General features: G+C 37.9%; 2 protein-coding genes across 4 annotated transcripts in view; both read right to left on the reverse strand.

The window, feature by feature from the left end:
- ttc28 (tetratricopeptide repeat domain 28) overlaps window positions 1-2,351 on the reverse strand; it is a 146,174-nt gene extending 143,823 nt beyond the window's left edge. For all 3 annotated transcript variants that reach the window (XM_063477992.1, XM_063477989.1, XM_063477990.1), the window contains exon 1: window positions 2,097-2,351. In XM_063477992.1, the coding sequence (XP_063334062.1) occupies window positions 2,097-2,126 (30 nt within the window). In that variant the 5' untranslated portion in view covers window positions 2,127-2,351. The remainder of the gene's footprint in view (window positions 1-2,096) is intronic.
- A 3,992-nt stretch (window positions 2,352-6,343) lies between these two features.
- Window positions 6,344-12,374, reverse strand: pla2g3 (phospholipase A2 group III). Its single transcript, XM_063480545.1, has 7 exons — window positions 11,628-12,374; window positions 10,047-10,179; window positions 9,813-9,947; window positions 8,068-8,414; window positions 7,858-7,981; window positions 7,382-7,492; window positions 6,344-6,855 (listed from the first exon to the last, which is right to left on the reverse strand). Exons 1-7 carry the CDS (start codon window positions 12,145-12,147, stop codon window positions 6,639-6,641), a joined length of 1,587 nt encoding a protein of 528 aa, XP_063336615.1. The 5' UTR covers window positions 12,148-12,374; the 3' UTR covers window positions 6,344-6,638.
- Window positions 12,375-14,239: the final 1,865 nt, after the last annotated feature.

Below are 14,239 nucleotides of genomic sequence, written 5' to 3' on the forward strand. Positions count from 1 at the left end.
GCAGTCCTTCCAAGATTACACACAAACACACACTTCCCCTTTGTTCTGTCTTACTACTCCCAGCCCCATTTTCAGCCCAGGTCACAGGGAGTACATTCCTGGTAAAAACATAGAGACAGAAAGAGACTGATGGGACAAGTACCTGAAAGAGAGGAAACTGTTTGCCTAAAACTGGCCGTTTGATCTTTAATGTGTCATATCGTCAATGGGGCATCAATGAAACAAGCTGTAGCTGTATGCAGCTGTATGTATAAATGTGTGACATAATGCTAGGGGCAACAAAGATGAAATAGTTCAGACTATGTTTGTAAGGTACTGGAAATCTGACTAATCTGAATATTAGCAGTTAGTTGCAACTGTGATACTATAATGTACCTGCATGCGTGGTTTCAGTTTCTCCAGTGCAATGTAATTGTTTTTTATTTGTTAGTTAGTTGTAATATCAAAAATATATTTGAGCTTTTGGACTGTTCAGAAAGATTATTTAAAAGATATGAAATGTGTCACTATTTTCTGACACTTTATAGAATAAAACAAATAATCAGTTATTTAAGATTTTCACATAAACATGCTTTTGATAGGATGTCGCATTTAAAAAAAATACACATTTTATTGTGAATGTTTTTTGACAAATATGTATACAGTAAAAGAAAGGAGAAAAAAAAAAGAAAATGGTCTTGACCAGTCATCTAATACTTTAGACTCTTGCCAGAGGCTGATCTAGAAAATTTTACATGGTGGGGCAAAGAAGGGGCAAGAGGTCAAGACAGAGTGGCACATGCCTCTTTAGTAGTGAAAATCCCCTATGTAACTGAAGTCAACAAAATATCCACAAAAACACTTTAAAACTCTTTATGGCATCATTACTGCTTCTATCTCTTTTCTTCTCCTTTAGATGGGTAGGCTTGGGTAGGTATTTTAAAGACATAAAAGTTGGGGGGAGCAAGAATCTACTAAATCACTTTTTAAAGATGCCATTGCTTATTTCAGCAAGACAGTTCCACGCAGCAGAAAACAGTCTGTCGCATTATGAAACCAATGCAGGGACACAGGAGTCCTTAACCTGTATAGCCAAAGAAATCATACTACAAGAATAGGAAAACCATAGACAAAGTTTCTTGAGTTTAACATTTAATATGTTATTCTTGTAATTTCTTCAGTTAAGGTTACATTTTTTTTGCAAATTATTGTTCTTTAAATGTATCTCTTGCATATCATCCCAAGTTTTTGTGTCACTTCTACAGAAGTGACAATTTTTACATTTTAAAGCTGAGAATAGTTCCACTTACCAAAACCAATAAAAATTAAAATAACTCATCTACAAAGCTCTCGGATATTTATTTTAGTCTGTATACCGAAGTATGTCCTGCCAATTTCACAGTGTAGCTCTGAAAAAAAAATCCCTGTCACTTTGTAAATGAAACTTCTGAAACTCATGTCTGCGCCTTGATGCTTTCAATTTTGTTTTTTGTACTGACTTTACTGTAACTTTAATTTGCTTTCTACATTCTGATATGTTTTACACTGTAAAAACAACTTACAGTAAAATTACAGTTGGCAACTTAATGAGCTCTTTAAATCAAGCTGTCTGTTAACAAATTAAATGTGCCCAACATGGATAAATTTATCCACGTCGTTCCCTTTGTTTCGTGAAAGGCATGAATAAATGACTTTCCCTTAATCAGTTTCAGCTAACCTTTTCTTTCTTTCTTTTTTCTGTTTTGGTTTTGTTTATGTCTTTTGTATTCCATGGTGTTCCTATAATGTCGTTTCCCTTTTAGTCTTCCTTGTATGCATTTAAGGAATATATGCAGTAAAGATGCACTTCTATTCTATTCTGTTTTTAGTTGTATTAGTAAAAAAAAATCTGTTTCACAACATCCACAGGTATAAATGAGCCTGTCGGAGCTCAGATGGAGCTGTCTGTGAACTCCATGTTTCAAAATAAGCCCTGCACGATGGCAGCTCATCGTGAGATGTCTGTGTGTAAGCGACTTTTCTTTCTCTTCCCAGCCTCTTACCGATGGCGCTGAGCAGCCGCGGTTTGTGTCCTCTGTGAAACCACAAGATAAAGCGACTGTTTCCACTAGCCTTACCTTCTCTTTCCTCGTTCTTGGCTTTTCCATCTCTGCTAAATCCGGCGACTGGAGCTCTAAACTTTCATCCCGCAGCAGCAGCAGAGAGACAGAGAAAAACAGTCATCCAAAGCCAGGGTACAAGTCCACTGTAGGTTATCCAGCGGTATATGTTACCAATAAACTTGAGAGTGAGAGGCTTGTGTGCTATGCAGCGGTGCTCCAAAGTTTCTCTGAGTGAAAGTTAATCCAGACTGCGTGCGCCATGTTCCCACAGGCGAACTTCTCCCCATAGCGGAATTTTTGTCCGGTGAGAGGCGGGGATCCGGTCGGCTCACCAGCTCACAGCAAGGTTTCAATTACTCTTCATGACATCAGAGAGGAGTTGAGTTACCTGACAGATATTCATTTCAGCAGACTTTTACACTGTGTTGGTGTAGTATGTTAACAGGAAGCCATACTTTGTGTAGGAATGAGGACTTGTTTAAAAATATATCATTTTATAGCATTTGGAGTCTATTGTAGAATATAGCCACCTACTCCGAGTGCTAGTGCCCTATAAGGTTAAAAATAACGTTTGTTTAAAAAGACTTTAGACTGGAAGAAACATTATTAACATTATTGTGATTGGTGCAAAATTCTATGGACATGTAGACAAAGGGGACAGAGGTATTTAGTAGGTAGGTAAGGTGTTAGAGAAATGCAGAGGGACAGATAATAGTACATTCTGCAAAAAGGACGGAAATGTCTGTACTAAACATGTACTTTAAGAAGAGGGAAGAACACAGGGTGACATATAAGAGATGAGGAAGGTGCACACAGAGGGACTACATCTTATGCAAAATGTGCAATCTGAAAGATATAGGAGACTGCAAGGTGGTGTCAGAGGAGAATGTCGCTAAGCAGCATCAGATGGTTGTCTGTAGGATGCCTTAAGAGGAAGCGAGTGAAGGCAGAGGCAAGGAGTAAGTGAAAGAAGTTGAAGAAAGAAGAATGTTGCACAGAGTTCAGGAAGAAGTTGAGGCATGCTCTGGGTGGAAGGAAAGAGTTACCCGATGTTACCTGTATATTAAAGATGACCCACTAACAAAACAAATTAGCCTCTTTGACTGTGGTAATGCAAACTTAAATGTCAAGAAGGTAAATAAGGCTCTCTGTTGATACTGATTTTTGAATATTTTATGGAATTATACATAAACTACTAACTTTTAACTACTAATACTGTACACTTCACTGTGAAGTAAAAACTACTTTAGATCAAAACATTTATTGACCAGACATTAATAAAAAACTGAGCACTGTCTCCTAAAGGAACAACGTGACAATCCCACATTCTGAATCATCCAGAAGCAGCCCCATTTGCATATACAGTGGTCCCTCATTTATCGTGGGAGTTACGTGCTACAAATAATCCGTGATAGGTGAAATCCACAAAGTAGCCAGCTTTATTTTTTACAATTATTATAGATGTTTTAGGGCTGTAAAACCCCTCACTACACACTTTATACACTTTTCTCAGACAGGCATTAACATTTTCACACTTTTCTCTCTTTTTTAAACACTCTCAAAGTTCCAACCTTCGCAGAAAAAAAAGTCCGGTATTATAGAATGAAACCAAAGATCAAACCCTGTTTTCAGGTCCAAAACACGGGAATAGAGCAGCTGGCAGAGAATTCAATATTAATGAATTAATGGTATGGAAGTGGAGGAAGCAAGAAGAATGAGTTGAGTAAAGTTTAACTTATCTGACTGTTTTGTTTCGCTTAATGCACCTTATGGTCCAAAAAATACAGTAAACTTCTACCTTCCTTTAGCATGTCCAGAATTCCAAGTTTTTGTGCGATGGTTAGCATCTTCCTCTGCCTTTTGGGTGCTACTGCAGGTGCCTTTGACGGTTTCATCGACATTGTTGTGTTTGTTGGGGAGAAAAATTACAAACATACAGTACAGTACTTCAAAGTCACACTGCTAGCGATTGAAGATTTATGTAAATTTGACCAGCTGAACGTATTCTGTGCTGTACAGGAGACACGGCACGGAGGAGATTGATTGACAATGACCTACAGCCGATCAGGACGCAGAACACAATGCACTGTAAAAAAAAAAAAAAAAAAAAAAAAAAAAGCATGCAAAATTGCACAAAAAAAGAAAAAATCCAGCGAGGTCGCGAAAGGTGACCCGCGTTATCATCATCACCTTTATTTATAAAGCACTTTAAAACAACCACAGCTGATACAAAGTGCTGTAAATTGGAACTATATAATAAAACTACACAAGATATAAATAAAAGCCAAATAAACGAAAAAGTAAAAAACTTAATTAAACAACTAATTTATTTACAAAAGAAACTAAGTCTCACTGAGGTTAAAAGCCAAAGAATAAAAGTGGACAGTGAAGGGGCCTCTCTAACATGCAAAGGCAAATTATTCCATAATTCAGGACCCACGATAGAAAAGGCCCCTCTGAGCTTCCTCCTGGATCTCGGTACCTCCAGGAGCAGCTGGTCAGCTGACCTGAGAGACCGACAGGGTGTGTGGGGATGAAGACGCTCACAGAGGTAAGGCGGGGCAAGATTGTGAAAGCATTTAAAAACAAATATGAGAATTTTAAAATGAACTCTAAAAGACATAGGCAGCCAGTACAGAGAGGCAGAGAGTGCAGGCCAAATGTCTTACATACTCATTTGTGGCACAAAACTGAGGCGGTCATTTTCATAAATGCATTGTGTTTCTTATTTGTATAGTTAAATATTACGCTCATGCTTGTGATCTGGACATATGCAGTTTATGTGAAGAGATGCCTAACTTAAAGAGTAAAAGCAGGATAATAGCCAGTCTGATTCTGTTTTTATGGCAGTAATGATGCCTACTGACAAACACCTCTAAAGCTCAACATGTGACATTTAAGATCTGGAACTCAAGATGTTAAATAGGTTTCAGTTTATGTTTTACACTGCGCAAATAAATCTTGAAAGTTTGGCTAAACTTAAAATTAGCTAGCAGGTCTATGCAAAACAGGGAGAAACTATTTGTTTGCTTGAAGTAACTCTGACATAACTCTAACATTTACATTTTTCTTATAGATTAAGCAAACTTGTTAGTGAACACTACTCTGGGTATTGCTAGTAACTGCTTTCAATCTTTAGCCTAAGCTGCATTCATCACTGTAGTGCTTCACATTTACCATACAGTTTTGAGAATGGTATTGATTGTCTCGTTTAACTGTTAACAAAAGTAATAACAATAATAATAATAAGCTTTATTTTGAGAACATTACGCAAAATCTACATTGCAATCCTTCACAGCGTAGCAAAAATATAGCATTCAAGTCATAAAATTAACAGGTACAAAGAAGACAATGATAACAATATATCTTAACATTTAACAATATATCTTAACAAACTACTGTTTTTAAATCTAATTAGTTATTTTTTCTTTTTACATCTTACAACATAAAGTACATTTCAACATATATTTCATATGTACAGCTATTTAAGTAATTTTTTCTCTTTCATGGCTTTACTTACAACATAATTTGCAGCATTCTGCAACTCATACAGTACAGTGCAAATACTTACAAATAGGCTACACATGTGCTGAAACATGAATATAAAACGCATCTACAGTATAGGGCACAGAACTACAACCATGATTTTATTCTGTGAATACTCAGGTCAAGAGTAACCTTTCTTCCAGGACAGCCAAAGCTCCTCCTTTTTAATGAGATGTGTTTTCATGGCAGATATCTCCATCTGTCATCTCAGGAAAAGCACATGTGTTACTAATCATTTTAACAATGGCTCAGCTGAATTGAGTTACTGCAGTGAGTCATTATAGTTTGCCAGCATGGATTATTACAGCTGGCTCTTGAACTTGCACACCTCAATAAAATGCTCTTCTTATTAAATGTTAGTTAGTAAAAACTATGGTGTCCTGCTAAGACCTACCAACATTTCTGTTACACTTTAGGAATAAGTTTATCTTGTCCTCAATAAGGCCATTTTGTTCCTTAGGTACAACCTCCACAACATCCCATATAGTAGACACCATAAATACACAGTACAATTTTTCATAGTAATCCAAAGTTTTCAGTATTGGATAATAAATAAAGAATTGTAACAAAAAAAAGACGTGTATAATATTACATATATTATACACATATATATTACATATATGACATATATATATATATATATATATATATATATATATATATATATATATATAGATATAGATATAGATATATATATATATATATAATCTTCTCTGTAGGTTTTGCCTAAATAGTATAAAGTCAGTGGAAATAAATCTTCTAAGTTTGTATTGCTGATCTAAAAATTAATTAAATCAAATTAACATGATCTGTGCAGGCCTTAGAACATCAAACGAGAGTTGAAGTTGCCCTGTTAGTCATTATTGACAGAAAGACTTGAGTGTAAAGAAAAATAAAGCTTTCCATAAGAGAGACTGACTGTGAAGAAGATTCATCAGGAAATGAACAGAAAATAGATTTCATAGTGTCTTACGTATATAATATTGAACATTAGGACGAGGTTTTTTCTCTTTAGACATTTTTTCTCTTCTTCTTCATTTGTCTGCGTCGGGTCAACCTCAGACACAGTTTGTGGAGCCTCACTTCTCTGTCTTTTCTCTTAGCTCTCCTTGGGTTTGGCCTCCTGAGGTTCAGTTGTACTGCCTGTAGATGGTGTTGCTCCTCCACTGCTACGTTGGTCCACTGATCCTGCTGAGGAAGCTCGGCTTTTACCACAACTAGTGTACAGCTGTTGAATGAAGCAGAAGAACAAATGTTTTGTGATGCTACTTAGTATTTAGTTTTAGTGTTAGAGTTGACATACCTTTACTTTACTTAAAAATGTATATTTCATGCATTTTTACTAATCATCCACTACATGGGATTATTTACATACAGAACAAGTATAAAGCTTAAGAGAATACACAGCTGAACATGTATTTTAAATCACTGTATGCAATGGAAATGTGTGTAGCATCATCTCATGATCCCTTAGATCTATCTGGAGACTATTTGGAGGACCAGTATTTCCAATTTTTTAGGCACCAAACTAAAATATGTAGCTGTATATAAAAGATTTAGAATTATAGCTCCATGTCCACAGACTGATGCATGGCCATTTTGACCATGACCATTAATGCTATGTCATAATATATCAGTCATAGTGAATGTGTACTTGATCTGACTTCTTCTGTTATACACAGTGATATAACTGTTTTATATTCTTTAAAGCTAGGCCAGTTAAATACATCTACTGTATATGTTTGTATACTTACTTGCTGTCTGCCGTGCATTCCTCAAGCAGGAAGCAGGACTGAGACACATGTCCCAGAAGATGAGCTTGCACTTTGGTCAGTTGTCTCTGTTTAGCCAAAGTCTGGAATATTCTAGAAGTACAAAAAGCCCAGTCAAATGTTCGAGCACATGACAAAGGCAGAGAGCATATGAAAAGGCCAATAAAACAAAAAGAGAACTGGAGAGAGTATCTGTGTTAATGGATGTTCCCTATTTTGTGTTACACTATGTATGCCTTGTTGGGAATACACAGAACAAAGCCGAGTGCGCTGTTATCTCAGTGTTTGCACATGCCCTGTAATTACTAAGTAAATTTGTGTATTTTAGATATGGTGTGACACATGCTGAAAAATTACCCCCGATCAGATTATTCTAGAAAAAAAAGCAAGCAAAATTCTCCGTATGACTTCCCTTTACTGGCAATAATACAGAGAATTTACACAGTGTGTTGCCTTACCTGACAGTACAGTTGCAGTGGTAAAGTGTCTTTGGCTCCTGGTTGTAGAAGCCATATTTCTCATGCTGGGATGGGATCTTGTCCCTACACTCATCGATATCCTTATAGATACCACATGACATTGCTGTAGAGAAGCATCGGCAGAAGTGGCCAGTTACTATGTTGTAGGAAAATCAGTGAATATACTGAGATGTGGTTAGTATCAAATACCTGTGATATCAGGGCCTACTTCAGTCACAGTATGATTTTTGGTTGGTACAATGTTCTCCAGATTTTCTCTTCTGTCAGGAACAGATCCCAAAGGTGTCTCTGTTGCATTACTGCCTGTGTATGTTGTAGCGTTAGTAAGAGGAATGATGGAGGCAAAGGGTGTAGGGACTGTGAATGCAGCAGCAGTATTGGAGGAAAGCTGTAAATCTGAAGTGCTATTCTCTAGGAGTTCTGCAGGTGTGGTAGAGTTGATCACGGAGCTGTTCATGCTTTCATCTGTTGGCTTAGATTCGTACAATATGGGTGAATGAACCTCAGCATACAGAGCCATTTTAGTCTCCTTACACCTGCAAGTGAACCCAAAGGACGAAAAAATTACAGAAATATTTAGTTTTCTTATTGTTCCCAAGTGTTGGCTTGGAAGATGGATGCTTTCTCTCAGATCAAAATTAAGTTACAAATACCAGCCTGAAACCAGTCTGTACCAAAAGAGATCAAAACTATAAACTGTATAGAAAAGATGGACTTAATTCAATTCAATTCAATTTTATTTATATAGCGCCAAATCACAACAACAGTCACCTCAAGGCGCTTTATATTGTAAGGTAGACCCTACAATAATACATACAGAGAAAAACCCAACAATCAAATGACCGCCTATGAGCAAGCACTTTGTCAACAGTGGGAAGGAAAAACTCCCTTTTAACAGGAAGAACATCCTCCGGCAGAACCAGGCTCAGGGAGGGGCGGCCATCTGCTGCGACCGGTTGGGGTGAGAGAAGGAAGACAGGCTAGAAGACACTTAGCTACAGTGACTTCGCCTATTACTTAGTGAGGTATTCACTAAGTCTGGAAACTAGTGATTGAGGCCATGAACTCATCAACTAATCGTTTAAAGAGGTCATAGAGGATGAGAGACTTCACTACAAGCAGACTTCTATCTATCTATCTATCTATCTATCTATCTATCTATCATCTATCTATCTATCTATCTATCTATCTATCTATCTATCTATCTATCATCTATCTATCTATCTATCTGTTGCTGAAAACAAGGAGTAATGGCAAGCTTATCTAGTTTTAGTAATAATCAATACTTCATGCTTTCTGTATTGATTAGCTGTATATGTAAACTATAATATTCACTAGATAATTAGTTTGGATTTAGCTACACACTCAAAAACTCTCAATTTGGCTATAGCTAAACCTAGAATTAAGTTGCCTAACTAAATTGTTTGAACTAATCCATTTTTGTCATATGAAAAATTATCTTAAAACTTGGTCTTGCGTGGAAAAAAAAAAGAAAATGTAGCTTGGTGAGGTAAATAAGTATGGAGTTAATTTAAGTTAGCTGGTTAGTTGGCTGATAGAGTCAGGCTAGCTTTTTTTTCTTTCTGACTCAGTAAAACTGGGTCAAAAAGGTGACACCTTATCAAAGATATTACCTTTAGTCCAGTTATATGCTTTTCAGACTTTTTTTCTAGATGTAAAAAGAGGCGAAAGTCTCCACTGTTTCCTGTAATTAGCTTGAGATCCAATTAGCTTTATCTCGACCAAAGTAGTGAACTACCAAAGCAATTTGTAAACCTGCTAGCAATCTAAGGGACAGATGCCTCAAACCCAGAACAAATAAAACTATAATGGCTGGAGACCATGAGAGGTCAGGGAGAAATAACAATACTGGATGAATCCTAGACCTTCACAATTACACAAAATCATTTTATTTCCATCACAGCTTTACTTACATTCCAAACCAGTTTCTCTGTGTACACTGAAGCCGGTGGGAGAATGTAAAGCAGTGCATCTTCAGCAGGTTAAAGAAGGTATATCCCACTACATCAGCTATGCCGTCATTCGCCTCCACCAAACAACTTCGAAACCTTTAACATATTTGATGCCATCATTTTAAGAAAGAATCAACATCAAAGCACATGCAACAAACCAGCTGAAAAATAATCAGGAAAGGATAGGATAATTACTTGTTGTCACAGTCACAGTGAGACATGGTGAAGATGTTGCTGTTGAAAATGCCAAACTCTGAGTGAAAGGACAGGATGGTGTGTTTGCACTGATCGTGCTCCCGGCAGCAACGGTCAGTCTCTGAAAACACTCCTGCAACAGGTCAAAACATATATAGAAGGTGTGGATTAAAAGACTGTAACATGATTGAAACTCTCCAAAATGTATATGTAAGTTTACTTGTTGTGATCTTTGTTTTTTTTTTTTTCCTTTCTGTCAGTAATGTTCTTGGGTTTGTTCCCATTCTTTAAGTGTGCCACAAGTCCATCCAATGCTACAAGATTATTTCTGGCAATTATTATAGATAGATAGATAGATAGATAGATAGATAGATAGATAGATAGATAGATAGATATAAATAAAATATAACATTTACATATATTATTTACCCAAAAACTTGAATAAGGTTTATTGCATTGTTAAGGAAGTGTGGATTTATCTTTTTGTTTGCTGTGAGAAACTGAAACTTCAAACAGGTAAAAATATATGTATAATAAAATCAACTTTTTAAATGCTTCTTCAGAAAATTATTGAATTTCATTCAAATTAAAGACAGTCCAAATGGTCATTTTAGTGACTAAAATTAGCAGACAAGGGGGCTAGCAGAGGTGAACTTTAGCAGAAAGCTATTAGCAATGACATACCTGTCAAAGCAGCCATATCCTGGAATATCAAGGGGAGAATTATTCCCCAAAGAAATTTTTGTAACGGGCTGTAAACATACTTTTTAATGCAGGGATGTTTTGCTTTTTTAGTATGGGAATCTACTCTCTATTTAAAGAAGAGGGCTTTTGAAGAAGGAAGTAAAGCAACTGTAGTTTTTGGCACTTCTGCATAAGCCTCACTTTTCAGCTCCAGAGAGTACAGCTGTGATATTACACAGAAGAGGGAACACCCACTACTTTTTCTGTCTATATCTATATGTACTGCATGCCATCCATCTATTTCAGTTTTTCCTTATCTGCTTCATGGATAAAATATCTACCCTAGACCCATTGTGAGACAAATTTTTAATTTTGGCATTTATAAATGAAATTAGCTACACTTTATGTAGAGACACAGTTTAAAAGATGAACACTAAACACAAGGATTTAGCAAGCAAGAAAGGCAGAGGTCAGTTAGTTGAATTATGGGAAATGTATGTCCCTAGGCTGTTTCTGGAGTTTGGGAGAGAAGGGGCTAAAATAGTTCACTGTCTGCGGCTTTCATTTTGCTCATTTTAAGTCTGTCTCTTGCATGTGTAATAACTTTATGGAATTGCTAAACTTGTTTCATCAACTCATTAACACAGAGTATTTTTTAACCCCATATCACTGGTTTCCAACTTTTGAAAGAAATGAAAAATATGTACTTGTGAGCACCATAGCAAGTCGTACCCAACAGATCAATCAGAATTGAAAGAAAAACTTCAGAAGAAAAATTAAACATAGTTTTTTTTTTTTATCCTTTAAATGTTAGAGCAAACTTTAGTATTAAGACTCCAAAGGTGGGAAGCACTCCCTGTACATAAGTTCAAAAACGGAGTTCATGGATCCACATACCCAGATCTGAATATGAGGGTGCCTTGTTGCCAGAGCCGCACCAGAGAGTCCCGGGTACAATAAAACCGCGCTTTACACGCTTATGTATGCTGACCTCTGACCTCTGATCTTGACCTTGAACACGAACACTCCTCACCGACCTCTTTCCTGTGGGTTCCCCGAGAGACGCCAGGGAGACGCACTGCCCTTCTGTCTCTAACACGGAGTCCAAATGGACATTTTCATTCGGATGCTCTGAAAAGCCCCGCGCGCGCTCCCGGCACAGAGACAAATAGTTCTGGGTCACCGCTGTGTCGTCGCTCCAAGTGCAGCCAAGCAGAGCGCGCTCCCCGGACCAGGCGGTGTGGTACAGCCGCAGAGATGGCGGGGTCTGCTGCGGGTCGCTACGGATAAAACTGTAGTGCATTTCTCCGTTAGCAGAAACTTTAGTCCACGTGCAGAGAACCGAGGCTGCTGCTGCGGTGCAGCTCAGGAGTGATGATGTGCAGATGAGAGTAACAAGTGGAGCGATGCGCATCATGGTGGCGGCGGGTCGAGGAGGAAAGCAGCTGAAGGAAACAGGCTGGGAGACGGTTTCACTTCAGTATTGTTGTTTCACTCTCTGAGGACTTACGGACAGATCGACAGACTCCAGGTCGATTTTAAATGAGAAGAGGAGGAGGAGGGTGGTAGAGGAGGAGGAGGGTGCTCGGGTGATCCGGTGGTACTAAAATAAACACAATATCCAAACCACCCATGTGACCTGTTAGCATAGCCAAACACTTTACTCCCGCCCCCACACAGCCACGCAAGGACACACACACACACACTCTATCTGTCCCACATCACAGACAGTGACCATGATACACACTATTGACAACACCCACCAAACCCACCCAGACACATACCCACAGGCAGCACGCTGCTACCAATCTACAAATGTCTCTTTAAAAGTGATAGACACTCCCCAAATACACATTCTGACAACCTTATCAGTGTTTACTGACTGACAGATGGAAATCTCTTGGAACTCCTGGGAGATTTGCTTTTATATTCAGTCCTTTCTCACTTTCTCCAACCTATGTCAAGACAGAAACTTTGAAACCATAATCCAAAAGCTTGCCTGCTTTTGGATTATGGACCTTTTACTACTATTTCTCAATCTTTTTTTTTTTTTATTTGACCTAAAGTGAAGCACTGCCCTCTTATGATCTCTAATCACAGGTTATGTCATTAGTGTTAGATACACTAGGCTGGTGCCAGATTCTGTTGTGCTTTTAATCCTTTATGGGATAAATTCAACAAGCTGTTAGAAATATTCCTCAAAGATTTTGCTCCATGTTGACAGGAGCTGTCAATTACACATCCATGATGTAACTCTAGTTCAACCACATCCCAAAGGGGCTCTGTTGGTTTGAGATGTAATGACAGTGGGGACCATCTGAGTACAGTGAACTCATTGTCAAGAAACCAGTGTCAGAAGATTTGAGCTTTGTAATACGGAGCGTTATCTGGCTGGAAGCAACTATCAGAAGATGTATGGTTATAAAGGTCCCCAACAACACTGTGTAGTTAGGCTGAGAAGTTTAAATGGCACTCGGTTTATACTAAGGGGTCCAAAGCATGACAAGAAAAAAACTCTTTTGATAATTCGATGCAAACTGTAGCCTCGGATTCCTGTTCTTAGCTGGCAGAAGCGTCACCTAGTGTGGTCTTCTGCTGCTGTAGCCCTTCTGATTCAAGGTTGAATGTGCTACGCATTCAGAGATACTCTTCTATATACTTTGGCTGTAATGACTGGTTATTTCAGTTACTGCTGCCTCTCTCTCAGCTTGAAGCAGCCCGTCCATTCTTCTCTGTCCGCTGGCATCAACAAGGTGAGAACTGCTATTCAGTGGATATTTTGGGAGAGATGGTTGAATAGGAAAACCCCAATAGAACAGGATCTGAAATATTCAGAGCTGCCTGTTTAGCACAGACCAACAAGCATGCTTTGTTCAAAATCACTGAAATCACCTATTCTGATGCTCAGTTATAACTTCAGCAGTCTTGACCATGTCTACATGCAAAATGCACTGAGTTTCTTCCATGGGATCTGCAGGTTACATATTTGTGTTAATGAGAAGTTAAGCAGGTGTACCTAATGATGTGGCCAGTAACTGTATTGCAGTGAGCAGCTCAACCAGGCAGACTGTTCTCTTCAAGTGTGCCTAAAATAGTATTTGAGTGTTGACATAGTTTTGTGATAGAGAAAAATATAATCTGTAATCTTATATAATCCGTGGACCCAGAAACATCCTCACCTACAGAAGATACTTGAACTAAAAAAATGAAAGACCACAGATGGTGTTTTGTGTCCATTTGACCTTTTTTTTCCACTCCGCTTGTCTCGTTCCAGGGTCATTTTGTCTTTTTTAGCAGCTTTTATTTTATTTTTCAATGACTGCCACTCTCTGTAGTACTTTTGCATCTTGTTTTTGCAAGCTTGCATACTTATGCTACTTTGCTCTCTTTCTTATGATTTTTTTTGTTCTTTTTTGTGGTTGTTTTGTTTGTAGTCATTGAGTCTCCCCTTGCGATTTGTGTCTTTTTAACCTCTCATTATAGTAGGTTTCCTCTTTGTCTATTTTATT

Source organism: Pelmatolapia mariae, linkage group LG7 (genome assembly GCF_036321145.2).
Source record: "Pelmatolapia mariae isolate MD_Pm_ZW linkage group LG7, Pm_UMD_F_2, whole genome shotgun sequence".
NCBI lineage: Eukaryota > Metazoa > Chordata > Actinopteri > Cichliformes > Cichlidae > Pelmatolapia > Pelmatolapia mariae.